Below are 22847 nucleotides of genomic sequence, written 5' to 3'. Positions count from 1 at the left end.
CACTGTATAAACACTGGGCAGAGATAAGAATGCCCTGAATGTGTTGACCAGACAGCGTTTTGTTTATCCAGAGAAATACTTTTGAAAGTGAAAAACTAGATTTACTATGTGTGGGTCAGAGGAGTGACAGTGTGTTCTCTGAATAACTCTGAATAACAGTTTATTTTAGAAAATGTCAATGGCGACGAATAGGGCTGGGCGATAAAACGATAACGATATATATCGCGATATAACTTTACTCAATAGCAATATGACACGTGGTCGATAGAAAGTCGATAGGTTTCATTCATTCATGTTTTGAAACAGCCAATGAAAACGAGAGTTGCGCCGCGCTGAACCACTGGCTGAGCCAACCAGGTTAGGTTGACACAGCACAGGAAGACTGTAGGCTACACAGCACAACAACACGTGGTAATGTTTGGGCTGCTGCAGCCTGGCGTCAGCAGCGGGGCATCGCCAGTAAAAAGAGAGAGAGAATGAGTGTTGCCTCGAAAGAAAAAATGGAGGAGAACTAGGACGAGTGACCGCGAAAAGACGTGGTACGTCATGTTTACATTAACCCAGATGGATTGAACTCTAATATAGTAGGTGTAAACAACCCTAAACTTTAACCACGGAGACAGCAGGCAGTCGGAGCGGCTCGCCGTCACACATCAAAGGGAGCGCAGTCACGGCGTGGCCGCTCTGCTGCTGCTGCTGCTGCTGCTGCCGCCGCCGCTGCCACTCACACCAGAGTGACACTGTTCAGCTGTGCCGACCTAAACACTGGCCACTTGCGAAACAAGCGCTAACCGCGGCGATTTCTCTTCCTTTTTCTTTTTCAGCCGGGTTTAGGCTGAGAATGATCGCTAATTAGACGGGCCACGTCAGGTCCGGGTTTTAATTTTCACGTCCGTTTATAACTGTAGCAGCAGCAGAGAGATGGAGCAGCTCCTGTATGGAGAGCCTGGCTCTAGTCTGACCTAACTCCTGTCTGATGTAATGTTAAAGAACGCCTGAACAGCGGAGTGATAATGTCTGTAAAAAGACCCAGTGGCATGTATGTCTCTTGTCTAATCAAATTATTTGGTTGAAACTAACTGTATATAATACCAGTTTTATTTATCTGAAACTGTTATTAGGCTACTCATTGCTTTTATATGTTAATTATTACATCTGAAATGTTCAATTTTTGACGAAAAACAAATATTTAAATCAGAAATAACCTTCTGATATCTTCAAATCTCACTTGTGAGTATGATGGAACATTTAGGCTTGACAAAAACAGTGACTTGAGTTGTATCGTGATATATATCGATATCGACTGATATGAAATTATCGTGATAGGATTTTTTCTCATATCGCCCAGCCCTAGTGACGAATCTTGTAACGCAGAGACTATAATATAACTAGGGTTGCAAAGGGGCGGAAAATTTCCTGTAAATTTCCTGAAACTTTCCAATGGGAAGTTTTGGAAATATTCCAAATAGGAAACTTCCCATGGGAATTTATGGGAATTAACTGGAAATTGGGGGTATTTTGGGGCTTTCCATTGCCTTTAATTGATAGCACAGTGGAGAGAGAGAGACAGGAAATGGGCGGCAGAGAGGGGGAATGACATGCAGGAAAGGGCTGCTGTGTGCATGTGATTGAGGAATAGCATAGATATTCAAGTGTACTTGCAATAACCCTGAAAGACCCACTGTTGCAGAATTACAACAACTTCGGTTATCCCCAAAAAAACTCTGTTTTTTTTTTTTTTTTTGTTCAACCACATTACCATGCTACTTCAGTGCAATTTGTAAACACTTCATAATGAAATCAGTCTCCCCACCACCCCATCTTTCCTGCTGGTCATATCTAGTAAGCATGTGTGCTATTTGTACAGTATACGGTACATTTATTTCAATTTTATTTTTTCCATTTCAAAATGCCACCAGCAAGGAGAGATCCTTGGTACAGTGTGCAGGATGTAATTGCCATCGTCCAAAACGGAGAGAGCGATGTGGACATGGATTTCGACGACACTGATGCAAGTGGCGAAGAATCAGATAGCGATGCCCGAAACCAAGAACCTACTGATTGCCCAGCCAATGTGGACATTGAGCCCCAATCAAACACATCATGCCCCGTGACAGATATCGCTGGCAAAAAAAAAAGATTTTATCAGTCCCAATACTGATTTTTCTGGTCCAGCTCTTATGGCTGCGTGACGACGCGGTCGCTCGCCCGCTAATAAATTAATAAGTAAATAAATAAATAAAGTAGATCACTACGGCACAGTGCGTAGTCTCAACACGGCAGCGACAAGTAGTCATCCACCCTCACAATCCTGCTCTTGGAACATCCGCGGCTGCTTTTCAGTCCCAGTTCGTCCCTGCTGTGTTAATTCAGGTCGAGTTTCCATTATGCGTGCCAACAGCCTTTGATCTGATGTCAGATGTGATGGGACAATCTATATAGATATAAATTCATGTGTTGATTCCATTAGTTGCCTTAAATAGTGTTTGTTGTTGTGATTATTTATTGCATCTAAATGTGCCTGGAACTGTGGAAACTTGCCTGTGAGGTCTTGGTGACGTGTGCGCCGGTGAACCAATCTACCACTGCGCCGGCTGCACTTGGTTGGAGATGGCGAGCTTTCGGCGCACCCTCTGCAGGGCATTTTCACCCAAAACTTCCAATGCGCCAAGCTGAATCTGTGACACCTCCCCATCTCGGCGCACCGCAGTCTATCAACCTGCCAAACTGACCGTGCGCCAGGCTGTGCTGGTTGAAACTTGCGCTGCGCCATGAAACTAGTGCCCTGAGAGAACAAGCTCTAGTGCAGAGCCGCCGCTCCCTATACGCAGACTACACGCTGTGTGTAGGGCCCCGCGATCCATGGGGCCCCCCATTGCGCCAGGGTAGTCTCCCACTCTCCGCAAATGCGCAAAGGATGTTCACCCCGGGCAGCGCTACAAGTCATCCCGAGACATTTTCTTAATACCGCGTCACGGTGCGGTGTGTGTGTGGTGTTGAGCCTAAAGTTGCCTCTCTGACCGCTGCTGCTCTCTCTGTCTCTCACTGAGGGGCGAGGCTGCTCCCTCACATGCACATCCAGAGAGACAGAAAGAAAAGTAGAACTCATTTTTCAGGAAGTCCTTACAGCACTGTTGATCTGTGTTTTTTTCTGATAGCAGTTACCGTTTTGTCACAGTAAGCCTAAATGCGAGACCAGTGCAGAGGCAGAAAATCTGCCTGGGGGGGCCCTATCGTCATTGGCAACCACCTCAAGTTGCCGTGGTAACCTCTGAGCCTCAGGCCAGAGCTCGTTAACTTTATAAACAATCCACCTGGAGCCACACACACCAACACACAGGGTTCAAACTTAACTTTTTTGCCCAAAAATTATGTACAGCTGTTTTGTATATTTTTCATTGTGTTGAACAAAAAAAAAAAAAAAAAAATTTGAGCGATGTTTTTTTTTGGCGTAACATGTGCGCTGCGATATCTGATCAATGCCACATCCATTGTGTCTGTCTCTGCTGATCGCGCTCATATGGAACTTTTCTTATTGAAAGTGCAGCCAAACACCAGACTGAAGAGAGAGGAATACACACGTGCACCGCAAGCGTTGTAATCGGTCACAAATCATTGCTATACGGCATGTTGTGAGCTTTAAGATCTGCACGACACCGGCTCACAACCCAAGCGTTACAGCCGGGTCGGGAGGAACAGTAACAACAACGAAATAGTTGGATTTTTTTCACTCGCCAGAGTGGCCAGTCAGCCGGCTTCCTTTACTCGCCAAAGCATCAAAGTTAGTCGCCACTGGCGACTGGCGACCGCTAATTTTGAACCCTGCCAACACATATGATGTGATTACAGTTACAAAGAGTAGACACGGTCGCGCACATCCAGTTCAATAGGTGCTGGCCTCAAAAAATGTGGACAGGAAAAGCAAAAAGAGGAGACCGCACACATCAGCTCCCTTCTGTGCAGATTTATTAGCACATCAATAGTAACGTTTCGAGCTCATAGCTCTTCATCAGACTAACTCATACACATAGGACGCCCCGTTTTTAAACCTGCCCCCGAGGGTCACATGGTGAGTCACATGGTAAAGGGAATGTATACATCAAAACCCATCTTGTACAAAACCAAAGCATACAAAAAGTCAAAGACACTTCATCATAATTAAATAGACCAACACCCATCAGGCCGACTGGCCGTCATACAGATCTAATGAATTAGAGGCGCCTCTAGTAATAGGATGGCTAATCTTCAAAGTCTAGGACAAGGTTATCACATTATTAATATTCTAAACATTTTGATCTTGTTTAAAGATTTAACATATTTTAAAGTTCAATTATCCATAACCCTGAGCTAGATAAGGGACAATCCAACCACAAAAAATAAAAAATAATATAATATAATATATATATATATATAATCTATATATTAACTTTTTTATTTTTTGTGGTTGGATTGTCCCTTATCTAGCTCAGGGTTATGGATAATTGAACTTTAAAATATGTTAAATCTTTAAACAAGATCAAAATGTTTAGAATATTAATAATGTGATAACCTTGTCCTAGACTTTGAAGATTAGCCATCCTATTACTAGAGGCGCCTCTAATTCATTAGATCTGTATGACGGCCAGTCGGCCTGATGGGTGTTGGTCTATTTAATTATGATGAAGTGTCTTTGACTTTTTGTATGCTTTGGTTTTGTACAAGATGGGTTTTGATGTATACATTCCCTTTACCATGTGACTCACCATGTGACCCTCGGGGGCAGGTTTAAAAACGGGGCGTCCTATGTGTATGAGTTAGTCTGATGAAGAGCTATGAGCTCGAAACGTTACTATTGATGTGCTAATAAATCTGCACAGAAGGGAGCTGATGTGTGCGGTCTCCTCTTTTTGCTTTTCGTGATTACAGTTACACACACACCAAAACACACAGGTAACATACACATGCGCGCATATGCGCGCACTCCTCTTCCACACACATGTGATTAAAGAGATACGCACACACACACAAACACCAGCACACAGGTGACTTAGGGACAGATAGGTTTGTTAAAACGTGTGCAAACGTGATTGCACGCGTAAACACATGTGGAACCTGATCTACTAACCGGGCGCTACTAACGGGCAAAATAACACGTACGATCCATTTAGCGTGTTTGCCTTGATGAATATGTAAATATGGGCATTTCTGCCAGAACGCGCAAAATACTGGGAGGAGTAGATGCAAATAGATTTATTTAGCGCGCGCAATGTGATTTACCAAACCAGAAAGAGAATGCGGTGGCTGTTTTTGCGTCTTTATTTACCACGTCTGAAAACCAACTGATACAATTTTGTGAAAACATATGCGTTTATTGATTTGATGCCTACTAGAGCCCCATGATCTTACATCCCTGCATTTCCTTACGTCTGGGTAATTCTGTAACAGTTTTTCAGCCGTGTTAAAAGTCTTTTACGCGTAGTTACGCACGGTGCACGTCTATCCTGCAGTGCGCTCCTCTCCTCTCTCTCCAGTACCTGGCTGCTCAGCTCCCACCGCTGCCTTCACCCGTCTTTGATCCCCCTGGTCAGTGGTCAGAGTGTAGATCACCTGTTTTGCATGCGCTAACCAAACACGCAATATTTAGCGGGCGCAAACAATTTAGCGCCCGCTATCTGGGATCTTAGTAGATCCGGCCTTTAATGTGGTTACAGCTCCTCCATATCAGAGCTCAGTGAAAGATGATCATGTGTCTGTCTGATCAGCTCTGTCTTGACCTTAAGATTGTGGGTTTGATTCCCATGTTGACAGAGATGGTATGCCCGGCAGTAGCCCCCCGTGGTCCTATCAAAATTTCCCAGAGGAAATTTTCTAGTTTTATCTACTCTGGTGTTCTCCCCACTGCAAACGATTGCATGTAAGATAGTGTTATGTCAATGTCTCTGAATTCCAATGTTTTATGTCTTATGTAAATGTGTGTATGTACAAAGTTCGAAGTTCAAAGTTATCTTTATTGTCCAAGTTGGGAAATTGATTTGCAGCCAGGATGTCCAAAATACATAAAAACATACAATACCAATAAATACACATAAAACACACACACACACACAGAGCAATCAACCTCTGTTAGGAAAAACAGCATTTAAAGCAACACATAACAACACATAGAACACATAGTGGGCAGAGTAATTAATTTCCAAGTGCATACAGAGACAAAGTGCATTCAAGTGCATTCAAACGAGGTATGATAAAACAGACTGTGTGGTCAAGACAGCTGTCAATTATCTCACTGTTTAACACTGTTCAGCATCATGATAGCAGAAGGAACAAATGAATATCTATTTGTCCTGATAGAGGGCACCCTTAACCTCCGAACTGAAGGTAACAGTTCAAACTTGGTCTGAAGGGGGTGATCTACGCACTCCCGGATGGAAGTGGCCTTCTTGAACACCTGCCTTTTATAAAGGTCTATAAGATGGACTTGCCTCCTCCCAGAAATCTTACTGGCCACACTGATGAGGCTACCCAGCCTGTTTTTGTTGGCTACATTCATATGTAAAAGTATGTGTCCCTTATGATCCTTGTTTTTTTATCATGTGAAGCACTTTAAGCTGCCACTGGCATGAAAAGTGCTGTAAATCCTGATTGATTGATTGATAAATCAATCAGAGAATGGAAGATTGCAAAATGTGACTTGTGACTTTTTTGTGTAATTTATATTTTAGATGATTCCTCCATACCATCCTATGTGAGGTCCATATTTATGAGGCTGGACCGAATAGAAACCTCACTCACAAACATAACAAAAATCTTGATGAAAGACATGCAACATCAAGATGTTGAAATTGAGGAGCTGTCGAGGCAACTCACAACGCCCGAAGAGCTGGAGGAAGCTTGTGAAAAGCTTGGAAATGCCAACTGAAGAGACTAAAAGAAAGTGGTATGTGCAATGTTGCTGTTGCTCTGTGTTAAACTATGGCGCCATCCAAATAATATTGTGGGCTGCTTCTCCAAATTATCCAGACTGGGTGAAAAACTTCATTTGCCTGTATTCTGACTCAAAGCTACAAAATGGTTCAGCTGCTGTTTCAAACTGCTCTAGCAGTTCCTGTGCTTTTGGAGTCTCAGAGTGGCCTATCTCTCTTAAAAAAGAAACTGTTCTTCTCTTCAGACCATCAACAATATCTCTGATTAGACTAGATGTGTGTTCAACAACATCCCTGATCCCATTGAATCTATGTGAGGACTTGGCCTTCAACCTAGCTAAGAAGAGTGCAACTCTGTCTTTTATGCTTTCATCTGGTAACTCATCCCATTCCTCCACTGCAGTCTCACTGCATTCCACCTCACCTAACACATTGGGTTCAGGGTCTGGGGATATGGACCAATCAGAAAGTTGAGCTGAAGAACCTTCTTCCACTGATTCAACATCAAAGTCAAAACTGTGCCCCATTAGGTGTCTCCTAAACGATCTCTGGTTGTCAAATGAACGATGGCACCCAACTTGTGCACACTGGAAATAAGTTGATGTGGATAATATATTGTGCATCACTTTCAGATGAAAAATATATTGTCTTATGTCAGCCTAAAGACCATCTACATTTGAAACACGTAAACCATTTTGTCTAGATCTACTCTAGTGTACCTCAAGCAACTTCTTTAGGTGTTGTTGAAATTTAAGCTGTGCCGATATTGCGATATTTTCATGGCAATTCATTAATATTTCCGAAATAAACAAGGAATACAGATTAAAGGCTAAACTAAACCAGGCCAAACCAGACTAAGGGTGTTTTCACACATGTTTAGTGTGCACCCTAGTGCGCACCAAATGTTAAAATGATACATTGTTTCATTTTCAGTTAGTGCGGTTGCTTTCACACCTGCTTTTTGTCACTCAGGACTGAAACCATCATTTGGAGCGTCATGTCGCCATGACTACCGGTTGAAATCTGGAAGCGCTGATTGATAAAACTTTAATGATGGAAACTCAAGTAGGGCCGGTTGTTAGTAGCTCTGGTCATTTATTTCTATATTGTTTGCATGTATAACTCTGTTTGGTACTTCCGGCTGGTTTCCGGTTGCATTCACCCAGCTCAGTCCTGTTAGGTCCCGGTTAAACGTTAAACACGGGCGGACCTCTGCTGCTCGATAACCAGCTGCTCCGCGGACCCGAGGGACGGACCCGCCGACCTGTCCGCTGTCTGAGCGGACTCAGCGGACACGCACCGACCGGCTGCCCCGCTGCTGGTGCTTCGTTTGTGGGGACAGAGCTGCGTAGGACCGTGGCACCGGGCGGTCTCCCCGCTGCGTTAACCCTTGTCAGCGACTACGGGAGACCTTTTAGCTCAAACTTGTTGAGTTCGCCTGGCAGTTGGGTCGCACCAGAGTGCGGTTGCTTTCACACATCAATAGTGTGCACCAGAGTTCAGCTGGAGCCGAACCGAGACCACCTCCTCAGGCCGCACTAGTTTTGGTGCGCAATAAGGGGTGTTCACACCAAACGTGATACTGCGTTGTCGCGCATCGAGATTACATGTAAAGTCAATGCACAGACGTGATTAGACGCGAAATCACGCCGGTCGACGCGATACGCGCATCACGCCTGGGATCCACTGGGGTTCGTTGCGTCCGCCGCGACGCGGCTGCCTGTTCATTTTCTATGGGACGTGTCAAACCGTTAATGACGCGCCCGCAAAGCATTCTGGGTAGGCGGCGCGTCCGTTCGAGCAGTTGCGGCGTGTCCAAAAGTTGACCGCAGCTCAACTTTATGCAAATGAATCCGTCCGACACAGGGTCACTGTCCAATGGGGAGCTAGATAGAGAACAGCTCGGGTGGGCGGGGTCTGTTTGTCCAATGTCCGTTAACTCGCCGATCTGTGTTCCCGCCTACCGAAGCGTCCGTTTTTTTGGAGGCGTCGCGTCCGGCAAGAAATCGCATTGACGCCAGTGGATCCTAGGCGTCACACGCGACGCGATGGACACGATGCCGCGGAAATCACTTCCACGCGCAAGTTGAAAATATTGAACTTTTGACGCGACATCGCGTGACGCTGTGACGCGACAGCCTATCAGCGTTGAGATTCTGACACAACAATACACTGCTACCGCCTGCTACTCACCGGAGACAGATGGACAGGCACTCTGCAGCTGAAATGAAGCGTCTGTAACTTTAGTTGGTGTCCTGCCTGGAGATCCTGGCACCAACCCTAGCTAGCAAGTCCTCAAACTCAGCAACAGTCAGTCTGAAGTACCGTACAACGGCCGCGACGCAATACGAGCGGGGCTGAGTGGAGTTTTTTTTTACCTGATACACCAGGACCAGGACGTCAAGAATCAGCTTCACCTCGTCCATTGTCAAGCCTACGGTAAAATGAGTGCACTTTATGTGTCTCAACACATTTTTACATCAGTCCTGCTGGATTGACAGTAGAGGGGAGGGGAGGGGGGACGCGATGACGCAAATTTACACAAAACGGTCACGCGTCAAAACACGAGCGATAGCGCGACGGATTCTCATTTGTTGCGCGACAGAATCGCGCTCATCGCGTTTGGTGTGAACACCCCTTTAGAGTGCGATGTGCTTTCACACTGACCCAAACTGGACCAAATTTAGTGCGCACTAACACTGCAGGTGTGAATACACCCTAAATCAGGCCTAACCAGGCCATACCAGATCCTGATCCAGAACCAGATTAAAGGTTAAACTAAACCAGGCCAAACTAGACTAAACCATGCCAAACCAGACTAAACCAGGCCTAACCAGGCCATACCAGATCCTGATCCAGAACCAGATTAAACCAGGCCAAACCTGACTAAACCCTGCCAAACCAGATTAAACCGGGCCAAATCAGACAGGCAAAACAAGCCTTAAATCTGGTTGTTTTAGCCAAGACTGCAACAATATATTTTCCCCAACTGGGCCAACCTTCAGTTTTGTAAATGTTGGATTTATTCCCGTCTATTCCCATATATTCCCGTTAATTCCCATGGAAAGTTTCCAACTTTGAAGTTAAAATTTCCGGAATTTTGTAACCCTAAAAATAACAACATCTGCACAGGCTTCAGTTAACGAACGCTTTTTTAAAGAGTCAGTGTTTACGGATTTTCTGGCCCTCACCAACCAGTCACACTCAGTCTCTTCCCTTCTCCCACTCACTTTTATTTTCATCTACACCATTGTGCAAAACGGATGTTGATTTTTACACTGTTAGATTTTATTATGGTCCCTCCAGACATCTTGCAACATCATTACTAAACGTAAACATAAGCATCCATCAGTGGATAGAGGCTCTGAAGAACCTAAGTGTAGCCACTTGAAATTAATGAAAGCCATTAGTTAGTTAAAAGACTGTGTGGAATCTTTGATTGGTGTCGTGTTAGTCATGTTCCTATTCAGATGTTAGAGAAGTGCGGCCACCAAACTCATTTCCTGTACCTCAAATGGATGTCTCCTTCCTGTGAGCACTGAAAAAGAAATCAAAGCCTCAGATGCCAGGATATACTGACTTTTAGCTCCCAGTTTGTCTCAAGTTCCAAATAACAACAGATGCTACACTCCCCTCATTGCAGAAGTTGTCAAACTGCAGGGCCCGCCTCCCTGGGGACGACACAGGAGAGTTGAAGCCAGGGCGCGGTAGGGAGAAGCATGAGGCAAAGAAAGGTGAAAGGAGAGACGTGAGGTGAAGACAGGTGAAAGGGACGGTGCACTTCATTTTCTTAAAACCAGGTCAAATCTGGTAGCAGGACAACTTCAGGTCAAAGCCTGATTACTGGAACCCCATCTGCAAACACACTATGCCAGACAAAGACTGTGCTGTGATTTCAGCTGTATTGACTATCTATAATCACTAGATCACTCAGAGAGAAAGTTGGAAAAGACAGACTTTCTTTATTTTTGAAGCCAGGGAGTCCAAAAAGACAGACAGACAGAGGATGGCAAGCAGCAAAGGGCCACTGCCGGGTGCTCTCTAACCTAAGCTGCCAGAGGAAGAACTAAGCCCAAATGTCATGCAGTCCTGGTTAGACTCTCTCATTTCTCTCTCTCCTGTAGCTCACAGGGATAAACAAATAATTTATTTCAAATTCCAGATTGCAACAGACTTTTATTGAAGACAAATATTTATGTTTAAAGGGACATTGTGTAACTTCTGCATTAGCCTAATAATCAGCCTTGAAGGCAGCAAATGTAACGTGAAATCTGCATCAGCCTAATAATCAGCCTGCAAGGAATCTCTGCTATCAGCCTTTCATGCTGATGCTTTTTGTATCAACAAACAAACAAAGTTAGCTAAGCTCACGTTAGCACTAGCAATTAAAAAATTCGAGCAGCTCAACTAACCAGTTTATTTACAAAAATACTCTGTGTATAGGCTCGGTTAGCTATAATTTGTCGGGAAAATCTAGCTCTTGTTTGCATTTGTCGAATCAAACATCTTAAATATCTAGCTAAAGCAGTTTGCAGTGTTGCTAAGCAGTTTGTTTACGTTGCCACTCGGGTTGAATCACTCCGCTTTGCCGCTTGCTGTTGAAGGTGGCGCTTGTGCAGCCTCCCAGGCTGCGCAGCCTGGAAGTCGACGGCTGAAGGCAGTTTCACCCTGGAGCGCTCAGTGCTGGCTGCCATGTGGTGTTGCCATGTTTTTACGTTCAGTGGCAGCGTGACGGTAGGAAACCACGGAAACTCAGCGGAGACACCGGAGCTGTCGGCTCAGGTCGAGGTGGCGTCTGTGAAAAGTCACCGCGGTAACGCAGTGAGGAGGAATGGAGCGTTACACTGATGCTGCATTCACTTGCAGTCGGGCAGACGGTCGTTGGTAACAAACCAGATGTTATTTTAGTCACAGAGTCCAGAGAGCCGGTAAAACGTGGGTCAGGTAAACAATACCACATCGCCATGACAACATATTGTCACATGTATTGTTTTGCCTCATGCTGATGGACCACTTGTTTATAGAGGCTTGACATGCCGTTACGTGCAGCGGCTGTCGTCCGTCTGCCGTCTGCCCAATTTCACATGAATGCAGCATGAAAAATACGATTGAGTTGCTTGCGATATACAACCGCAACGCCAGATGGGAGTAATTCCTACACAATGTACCATCTGTTTGGTGGTGATACTGATGACTTCTTTCTCTCCTGCTCATTGTGTCTTTTCTTTAATTATTATTCTTCCTTCTTTAATAATAATACCATACAATTAAAGTACTCTATTTATTGTAATGGAAGTGAGTGTGAGTATCGGGAGTCCTCTTGCACTTCTCTGCAGTTCCAAAGCAGCAGCTCGGTGGACTGAGGCTATACACTCTGCTGACCAGTGGCAGAAATACCATCAGTCCATCAATCAGTAAGACAGTCAGACAGTTATTTAAAGACATTTTGTGACGAAGAGACTAGCCACTGTGTTGTGGCCCGGCCAACAATAGAAAGTTAGTTGTTGCGGTTTGGCCCTCTGTTGCTCACTAATCAACACAGCAAAGGCAGACAAATAAGGTGCTTTAAAGTCCTTGGTGTTCCTGACTGCAGCAAAATCATACTCCTTCAAGAGTCATAACTCAGTTAAATCTAAACACACTGGACACATGTTTTTAGACACAGTGACTCTTGCCTCACAAGGATATGATTATCTCACAAATAAATGTCCATAAATACAGTTGAACTTTAAAAAAAAAAAAAAAAAACCCTGACCTAATGCCACCCACAATCTGACTCTGCCTGCCTGTATGCTCATGTCTTTCAAACTCCACATTTCCAGGTTCTGAGCCCAAACCAAGATGCCACCATAGTAATTTCTCTGACATGACACAGTTCCTCTACAGCCACATGAGGCACTGTGAGTTGAGTCACCTTTATGGGAAAACTTGTTTTAATTCTCCAATAATACACAACAATTCTAAGATTGGGCACATTCTTACTTAACATGAAAGGAAAGTTTGTGTCTTACTTTTTGCCTTTTGCTAAACTTTCATGGAAGCCCAGTGTTTGCTCAGTAAAACTTCACCACCTGTAAGTTCAAATATAAGGTAGTGTATTAGGTATAAATATTGAGTTCATATGATGCTGTATGATGTGTGTTCTTAATTTATCTCCTATCATAGACACACGTAATTCGGACTAAAATGTCCTAACTGAGTGCTGAGTAAGTGTCAGCCACCTCCTCTACTTAAAATTCAGCCTGGACCTGCTCAAGCACACCAGTGTCACTACAGTAACTGCAACTGGGACGACAGACAACTGAATAACAAGCTGTTTGAAAAGCACTTGTGTAGATCTAAAATGTAAGCTGTAAACTGCCACTAACAACTCACTGTATCTGTTATATGTTAAAGTATTGTATAACTTCAGGTAGCAAGGCTAACTTTCACAATCAGTACAAAGGAGATGTGGCAGTTCCTCTGATGTGCCACTCAAATGAGATATCACTTGTGAAAACATACTGTACCCCTGAGGGAAAGTGTTGAGGTGTCAGGAAGTGTCAGTTTTAACTTCCTACTTGCCCTTGATCTCAGGAGATTATTATGACTATCAGACTAGTGTGCTAGAGTTTGGCCTTGAAGTTTGTTTGTTTTTTTGTTGGAAGAGTTCACAGGAAAATTAAAGTTCTGTTTGGGTGACATGCCACCACTGTAACAGCAACATACTGAAGATAAGCTAATAAACATTCCTTCTACTAGTTAATTACCTGCATTCCCTGAGAAATACAGTGCAGAATACTGTGTACATGGTTCAATACATCACACCAGTAAACATTTGACAGGTGTATCACTAGTGTCAAATGAGTCATTGTGTATACTGAGCACCAAGGCCTTTCCTGTGTACATATGATTGCATGGGTGCAAGTTTTAATGGGTGAATGTGTGGCAAAAGGGGAATGAGTTCCCATTGATAGTGAAGTCTTTGTGGTAGCTGCAGGCCATGCATGCATGGATTGTTAATGTCTGTTGGATGGGGGTGGACTGTGACTAAGGAGAAAAAAATCTGATACAGTGAGTCCTTGGAGTTTCTTAAAAGAAAGGCTCTTGGACATCCGGCAAGTGAGGCAGAAACAGTGCCCTAGCTAAAAATGCAAATGACTTGGTCAGAGGTCCCGTAGCCCGCCCTCCCTCCCTCCCTCCCTGCCTGCTTGCCTCTCTATTCTGCTCAGAGTGTAGCAGCAGCGTGAAATCCATCCTGGGAGGGGCTATTGTACTCCGGGAAACCGTCAAACAAGACCAGGCCCAGGCCAGAGGATCTCTTTTTATAGCCCCGAGGCTTTGGGAGAGCTGTGCAGTGCTGCTGAAAACCAGCCAGCCAGAGGCGTGTGGGTCTGGGATGAGCCGGCAGCCTCCCGCTCATCCTTCCTGGTTGGTGTCTGTCTCAGGAACTGCTGCTATCATTGCAAGGCCTCACGCTCTGTACTGTAGCCTCGCCGGGCTCTGTGAGGCAGACTCAGGTTTAATCGTCCATGATGGTGTGTACTCTGCCAAAGGGACACACGGGTGTCTGCCATCGTGCTCCACCGTCCCTTGTCCCCTCAGCTGTCCACTGTAGCTGCCGGACTGAGAGACAAGAGAGGCACAAAACCACCAGCACACCAACCCCCCCAGCTCCTCTCCATCAATAGCCCTCTTGCACAAAGCTGCTGTCTTTGCAACATGCTAACCAACCGACAGGGAGGAGGGAGAGAGAGAGATGAGACAGAATGAAGGGAAGAAAGAGGGAAAGTGTTTGGAGGACAACAAATATATATATATGCCTCTCACCTCCTTGTCCTCAGTAGTGTGTCCTCCGAGAAGCTCCAGGCACTCCCTGGTGACCCTTTAGTCCTGCTAGCCTCCTATGAACTCTCAGTCCTCACACTCATCCTCCTTGTGTCCTGTGAGGGCTGCGAGTGGCTCAACACAGATTGGAATTCTCCTGTGCTGTTTACTTTCCCACAACTTCTCTCCTGCACCGTGTGCACTAGCAGCTCTGGATGAGGTAACCCTCTTTGCTCCCTCCCCTTTCTCTCTGCCTCCCTTGGCTCTCTGCTTCCGTTCCTCCCTCTATCTCCCCTCTCTTTCCCTCTCTGTTTTTTAGATGGGGTCTATTCCCCCCTTCAGCCCCTTCAGTCTCATGCTGTCCTTTCTTTGGTTTTCTCCCTCCTCCCACTCTCCAGACCCCTGCTGCTGTCCAGACAGCAGCACAAAGCAGGGTGAGGGCACTCAAACACAGCTGGCCAATGGTAGAGTGACAAAGTTAAACATGTGACCAGTGAGAGGCAGAGGGGTAACATTTGCACCAATCAGGAGAGATATTCAGAGCAAGTGGGCTGGACAAAAAGAATTAGGGCCAATGCTATTTTACAGCACTTCCTGTATGTGACTGCAGGTGTGTGCACACACTGCACTTGTGTTAGTGTAGCAGTTTCTCATTAATGGGTGAAATTGGATTATAAATATCATTATTATAATTGTTTAAAAGGTAAATCTAAAATATGCACATAAATCACAACAAGATTTCAGTTTTTATTCAGCCACTTCTTATCCATTTTTAAACTGCTTTAGTTTTTCATTTACCAAATGAATGGTTGTTTCATCTGTTGATTGTTATCACTAAGTAACACAATTTACTTCCTGTCCACAGCAGAACACAAATATTAAAATGTATTTGTAGTGCAGTGTAATTATTATGCAGCAGAATTAACCATCAGAAATATACAATTGGCCTTTTTGTAGTATTATATTCGCACATTATGTTATTTTAGTTATGACTAGTATAATTATTTGTCCATTTACTTACTAGTGAATTACTGTAGACTTAGTTTAGTTACTTTCTATACAGTTGAACAGTTTAATGTGTAACAATGCATGATGTCATAAATAATTATGTAAAACTGATCATGCTTTGTTTGTAAAATCTCATAATAACTGCTGCTGTCAAATAAATTAGGAGTATTGTAGGGTTTATCTGAACAGGTATGGCTGTTGTTGCTATTTTCAACCTCACCAGTGTTTCTATTTCTGCCTCTAATCACATTTACAGACTGCAGGCTCAGGCAGCTCGTAGCATGCTGCACTGGGAGATGCTGCACAATGCACCTGAACTAATGTGTGAGGTCACTTAAAGAATAGTGTAAAGAAGTTGCTCACATGCACTTGTCTTCATTCATCTAAAGACTGACTGCACAATAAATAAAAAATCATACTGTTGTCCAGAAGATTTATTAAAACACATTGAACAAATACACAGAATACAAATAAAAAGATGACAATTCACTTTTTTCATTCAATTGCTATACAGCACAAATATCAGAACCATAACACTGCTTGGAGCTCATTGTCTGTAAATGCTAGATACACTACCATCTCCCCAAAGTGAACCGTCATATCAAACGTTTCACATGCTGTGCATTCACTGCAACAAAGGTGCCTTTTGTCAGGGTCTTTTGGTAGCTTTTGAAGCCATGTTAATAAGCATGTACATACATTGTTAACATATTTATAATATTAGACTGAAGCCTTTTTTTCTAACAGACGTTACATTCATACTGACTTCAGTTTGATTGCATTTCATTGCAGTATGTTTTTGATGTCATCTCATGGTCATCGCTCCAGAGGGTAAAAGACATGATTTTGATTGATGAGCACATGTGGTGCACACTGCAGTTCTATGGCAACACCATCCAGCAGACATTCATCTTTTTTTCACTTCGATACATAAATCTATAGGAGATGGACTTATCTCTCAAAAATCTTTCAAGTATTTACATGTTTCTGAGGTTCTATCTGTCGAGCAACCTAATACATGTCATGGTCAAGTAATTGATGAAATGAACAGAAACACAGTGAACGGAACGGCACTGATTAACACTAACAAAGCGCAAAAAACCAATATGATGTACTTCAAGGTTCATCTCATGGTGCTTTCAAAACGGGTCGGGTGATGTTTTGTTTTGTAACTCATTTTCAGCTCTTAGTTAAAGCATGTCTGAGAATTGGCGAGGAGGTTGCAGCCACACAATCTAAGTAAGTGAAAAGGAGTCAGATGAGAGCACCTCAGGACAATCATTTGCACTGGCAAAAGGAGAGTAAGAAAATACGCTCACCAACTCTATACAACGCCACCTCTTCAGTTTAGATTAGTCCAGTCACAATCATCATTTCAACAATGTCAAATAAGTGCTGTGGCAATGGCAATAACAATAATACAAACAGGTAATGCCACTGGTCTTTGGAAAAAGACAAAAAAAAGACAAATATGTCAATAAGAATTTGCACTTTAAGTCCAAACATTCAAACAATGCCTTCATAGAAAAAGGAAATATAGTAGAAGCTTCAAGCTTGAATTTATAAAAGACTGTTCTGCGTAGTGGACGGTCACTTTAGCACATATTAATAGTAGATGGAAAGGACTGGATATGTAGCTGTACCATGCTAAAGTGCCTTCACTTCCAGGTAAAGTGAAAGGCGACGACAGACACATCTGAAAGAAAGAGAACATTAACCGAGGAAGCCAGATGTGAAGACATCATCTAAGAGTAATGTTGTGCAACATTGGTCCTTAAAAAGCTGATGTACAGAGAATATTCCTTCAGATGCAGGTTCAGACTGTGACACTACCAATTCAAGTCCTCACCTCTGTGGAGGAAATGCACTGCATCAAAGAACAAATCATAACAGGATCATCTTCTTCAATGGCACCAAATACGTCTAATTTTACCTTAACGTAAAGAGAAGCAAACAAAAGCTCATTTTGCGACAAATACGAGACTTATAAGGTGACATTGCGCCATAAGGATTTCATGTTTCTTATTCAGTTCTAACAATGAAAGGGAACCAGGAAAGTCCCTGGGATGTAAGAGGAAAAAAAGCCACCCTCCACTCAGGACTGTGTTCTCAGTTAGGCCTGAACATTAAAGCCCTGTATGTGGATGTAGACCAGATGAGTTCCTGTTTATAGTGCAGTCCCACTGGTCATGGCCCCAGGGTTAAGCTCTACAGCCACTACTAACATTCAAATATAGAAAGAATCACAAATATTGTACCATACACAGAAATACTCAGTCTTCTCTGAAATGTGTTAAAAATCATTTTTGCCTCTTCCACAGTTTCTTCCACTCTGCCCGATCTTCATATATGATACCAAGCCAGGCGTCTGATTTCATCCATGTATGTATACATATTTCACTATGATTAGACCTATGTGAGGTAAAATAAACAGCAGTCTCTGAGTATATACAGTACAAGAGGCCAACCCTCACAGCTATACTGCAGTCAAGTGTATCTGCAGGTTTGGCAGAAATGACTTTCTCCAAATGACCAGCGGGTGGCAGTCTTTAGAGGATTCAGACAGACTGTGTCCAGCTACTGCATACATGATAATAGTTTTTGATGCTTTCAAATCAATACTTCATCCACTGGTTACTACATGAATGACAAAAAACACTTGTTCATTTAAAGTAACGATATTGGCCCTCAAAAAAACAAAAAAAACAAAAAAAAACTATCTCCTATCTAACCATGACTGAAGACATCCTTGAATTCACTTCCTCTTCACAGAGAAAAAGCTCCAGTGGGGCACAGTCACAGTGTACAATGAGTGGGTAGATGGATAAAAGCAGCAGAGTGCACGCAGAATGAAACGGTCGAGGCTGGCACTAATAACACACATCCCAAGATTAGAATGAGCCCCGAGTCTGGAGCATCAGAAACTCAGTTACTGCCAACTTGCTCAAGTTTCGCCTTGTATTGAAAGGCTGAGAAAAAATCCTCTGTCAGGAAAAGCTGCTCCGATTTCCCTCCTAATCTATGATCCTCTAAAGATAAAAGTGCAATTGTTAAGATAGATACATCTGCATTAATCAAAAAAGTTGCATCGCCTTAACCGTAGACAGCAGAGAGCTTGATTTTGTAGAAGGAGCAGGAGAAAGAGGACAATGTGGCGGAAGAGATGGGCGGCCGTCATCCATACAGATTCCATCCCTGGGAGTTTCTGACCTCCGGTCAGTGTTACAGAACTCGTCTAGTCCTCAATGCAGATGACATCACTAGGTTTGCCGGACTTGAGGTCAGGCGTGGCCACATCTCTCAAGGAGTCAAGTGACTTCTTATCCAGATGGCTTGTAGGGGGTGGGGGGCCGTTAGAGGACACTAGACAAGAAAGAGATTGAGTATTTACAGTTCATTAGAGTAAAGTCTGTTCAAAGCATAGAAATGTGACATACAATATTTCAATTCTGTGATGTACAAACAGTACAGCATCTTATTAAAATGCAAAACTAAAAGTCTGGGTATGTGTAACAATCCCTCAAGTATGGTAAAGCAGGTCACAGCTGAATCAGGACGTATAGTGATGGATGTCTATATGGACTCATTTCATTTCATAGCAATAGTTGTACTATAAAAAAAGAAAAGAAATCCTTTCATTTCATTCCACCTCACATCAATCCAGTTTTGAAGTTATCCAAAAACTAAGCAGAGCAACCATATCAACTGCATAAACTGGCATATTTTCTCTTCTGAGTTTCATGTAAAATTTAAATGTAATAATAGTCTATTCATGAAAAGATCCTCTCAATCATATTACAAGTATCCAATATCCCATGTGTCAAAAGGATTAATGGCAGCAACAAAAATTAAGTATGTATTAAGGCCTAATTAAAATACGTTAAAGGGATACGCCAACATTTTTTCCCCGTGTCTTTGTTTCGACTGTGCGTGCAGTAACAAGGGAGATACGGGCAGAGCTGGCGCACAGCTAATTAGCTTAGCTCAAACGCTGGAAGTGCATAGGTAATGTTAGCCTGCCTCCTACCCGAGCCGAAATCAGCAGTCAGAAGCTGATTTCATTTTAGCTCTAAACTCTGTAAATATATCACTTTGTCAACATTTTAAACATCTTTAGGCGAGAAAGTAGCCGTTTAGATCAGCAGTGTGTCGTTAATTTGTCTAACCGGCTGTTTCCAATTTTGTTCAATGAATGTTGGCGTATCCCTTTAAGCAAAACACAGTTAATGATTATAAGGATTTAAATGGCGTGGGGCAACCTCCAACTTTCTCCCCACCTACACTAAAGGTCGATGCTTACCGCTGACGTAGGGTCCCAGAGGCATCTGACTGTAGTTGACCATGGGCTGCCCCCCCGGTCCTCTGAACCCTCCACCGAAGCCGCTGCTGTACATCTGGGAGCAGCCAAACCCACCTTGGCTGAAAGGCTGAGGAACACACATGAGGATCTGTTGTCATGGGACCCATGTATGGAATAATGACATAAAGCAATCCTATTACAGAGACACAATAGATGAAGATGCTTGTACATATTCAGCAGGTCTGACTAGTTTTTTTTGCCTGCAGTGGAAAAACAAGTACTAAAAACCAAACAAAAAACCAGGGAAAGAAAGTCAGACTCCCAACTGTTTCCCTGGTTACAACAAGAGTTGGCATAGCAACCATAAAAAAGCACAGTCAGAGCACATGACCAATCACCCTGCTTGGCTGACATGACAGAACAAAACACGCACATTGGGTTGTGGAGAACAGGTGCAGGAGAGATGAAAGTAATGAGACAATAGAGTCTCTGTTAAGTCCTTGGAGACGTGGAGCTGAGAGACGACAGTAAACAACAGCATTTTTCACACTGCACCTGGGGAGACTGTTTCATTGGGGGATAAGTGAGTCTCTACAGGTTTTTGAAGGAATAATGTGGTTGCTGAGTTGTAAGTATAGAAATCATCAAAGACCCACCACACATTTTAGTGAGCCTTGTTTTCTCTCCGCAGCCTCCTCTGCATAGTAATCACCAACCCAGACCAAACCATTCATAAAAGAGTCTAGTAAAACAAAAAAATCTCCATCGATAAAAGTTTGTGGAAGTCAGCTCACTCCTTCACTATACCAACTTTACAACAATTATTAAACAAAAAAGCAGAATATTGTAACAATAATCATTATTACAAGGGAGGGATAATGAACTATATGGTGCTGATCCCCTCTAGACATTCAGGAGGTACGTTACTGTTCGCTGCAACTCTGTCACTGTTTTGTTTTTGTTGTTTCACGCAATATAATTACATGTTATTTCTCAAAATGATCCTTTTATTCAAAGATGATGCCCCCTCAAAAATGTTGGGCCAATTTTGGGCAGATATCATATGCACTCCTGCAAATGGAAAAATAAATCCCCATCAATTGCATGTTTCAAAAAAGAGCTAAACAAATATTTTAGTTCCTTAAGTTTACTGGCAGATGGAAATGAAAAAAATAATGGTATGGTGGAAATTGCAATGCAGTGTAATATTATTATTTTTATTATTTTTTTCTATATGTACTGTATACATATTTAAAATAGCTATTTTCTTATTCTGTAAAAGCCTTGTAGATTTGTTTTTTTTTCTATTTTCATTGTATGAAAATGAATGTCTCCTGGGAAAAAAAATGCAACATATGTTCCTATTTGAGAGTGTATGTAAATTTGAATACAATAAAGTAAAAAAAAAAAGTAATTTCTCAAAATGTTCATACGTATCTACATAAGATATGCATCTATCTACACCTCAAGCCAGCTATAGTGCAGGCTGGTGCTGGTGCTGTAATGGTGTGGGGTATTTTATTGCCCCTCAGTACAAACTGAGCATTACTTAAACACCCATGTTGACCTGAGTATTGTTGCTGACTGTGTCCGTCCCTTTATGACCACTGTGTACACATCTTGTGATGACTACTTCTAGCAGGATCATTGCACCACGTCACAAAGCTCAAACTGATTTCTTGAGCAGGACAATGAGTTAACTGGATCCAAACAGCCTCCACAGTGGTGGGATTGAATAGAGTTTGACCCTAATGCTCTCATGTCAACATGGACCAAAAACCCTATGAGGAGCACTTTGTTGAATCTATTCCATAAAGAAGTTAAGGCAGTGCTGAAGGCAAAAAAAGATCCTACCAGTACTTATGTCTGATCCATTTCTAATTATTAAATTGTGAAATAAAAATCTTACAGTGCCACAGTTATATTTTACAAAATGTTCAGATCACATTATCTGACAGTAGTGTTCTCTGGAGCTTCTCATCTCACCTGCTGTGGCGGAGGTTCGCTGCCTCGGCTGGTGAGGCGGCTCAGGATGCTCCTCTCAGACATCTGCAGGCGGGCCGACACCGGCGGGATCCTGGACAGCATGTTGGGCAGTCGTGTCACATCTGCTTTCATGTCGCTCAGAAGTTCCTCCAGCTGGTTCAGCACTACAAGACCACAGGAAGACACACACACGCACATACACACTTAGCACAACATAACAAGTGGTCTCACTTATGTTAACAGTCATATGATGCCTGTATCTGTGGTATGATTAATGAGAGAAAGATGAGCGAGGGGAAACGCAGGGAAAATGCATTAAAATGTTTTGAACGATCCTGTTTGAAATGAGCAAGAGTAACCTCGAATCATTAGAAAAGCTAATTAATTGTGGGAGCTAGGGCCTGAAATTAACAACTGCCAAGAACTAAATGCCATAAAATTTTTCACTGGCGGATAAATCAATAAGGGTCACGGGCAGCAACATTTTGAAACGATAACATTTTAACACCTCGTTTTTATATGCTCTTTAGTCTTGGCTCATTCCCAAACTTTCATCCTTCTAATAGCTGTAAACATGTTTTGACGGTGAGTCAAATGATCATGAAATGAAGCGACTGTGTCAAAAAGGATCTTCTCTGACTGCCTGTTAGACGCTCCGCATGCGGCAGAGGTGGGGAAACGTCTGTGTGTGCTTCATTTTGTAATTCAATTATTGTCTGGATGGACTCACAAACCCGTTTCCCACTGAAACGGAGCGTCTGCATCCTGAGGCAAGACAGAGTGAGGCAGGTCAATTTGCCTTAAGATAAAAAAACTGCTCCAATAACAAGCTGATCTGTGATAGA

General features: G+C 43.0%; 2 protein-coding genes across 5 annotated transcripts in view; both read right to left on the bottom strand.

Annotated features, from left to right (window-relative positions):
• The window catches only part of arhgef10la (Rho guanine nucleotide exchange factor (GEF) 10-like a), a 128507-nt gene extending 113363 nt beyond the window's left edge, over positions 1–15144 (bottom strand). For all 4 annotated transcript variants that reach the window (XM_085777776.1, XM_085777773.1, XM_085777775.1 and 1 more), the window contains exon 1: positions 14712–15144. The gene's annotated coding sequence lies outside the window, so the exon portion shown is untranslated. The remainder of the gene's footprint in view (positions 1–14711) is intronic.
• Positions 15145–16138: 994 nt separating this feature from the next.
• Positions 16139–22847, bottom strand: part of chd5 (chromodomain helicase DNA binding protein 5) — a 46757-nt gene continuing 40048 nt past the window's right edge. The window contains exons 38-40 of the mRNA XM_085777797.1: positions 22003–22166; positions 20017–20143; positions 16139–19079 (exon numbers count right to left, since the gene is read on the bottom strand). Of these exons, the coding sequence (XP_085633923.1) occupies positions 18952–19079; positions 20017–20143; positions 22003–22166 (419 nt within the window). The 3' untranslated portion in view covers positions 16139–18951. The remainder of the gene's footprint in view (positions 19080–20016; positions 20144–22002; positions 22167–22847) is intronic.

The sequence above is a fragment of the Trachurus japonicus genome, chromosome 5 (genome assembly GCF_045865225.1).
Source record: "Trachurus japonicus isolate A0001 chromosome 5, Traja_1.0".
NCBI classification, from domain to species: Eukaryota; Metazoa; Chordata; class Actinopteri; order Carangiformes; family Carangidae; genus Trachurus; species Trachurus japonicus.
The sequence above is the reverse complement of the archived record's forward strand: the minus strand, read 5'-3'. Positions and strand labels throughout refer to the sequence as shown.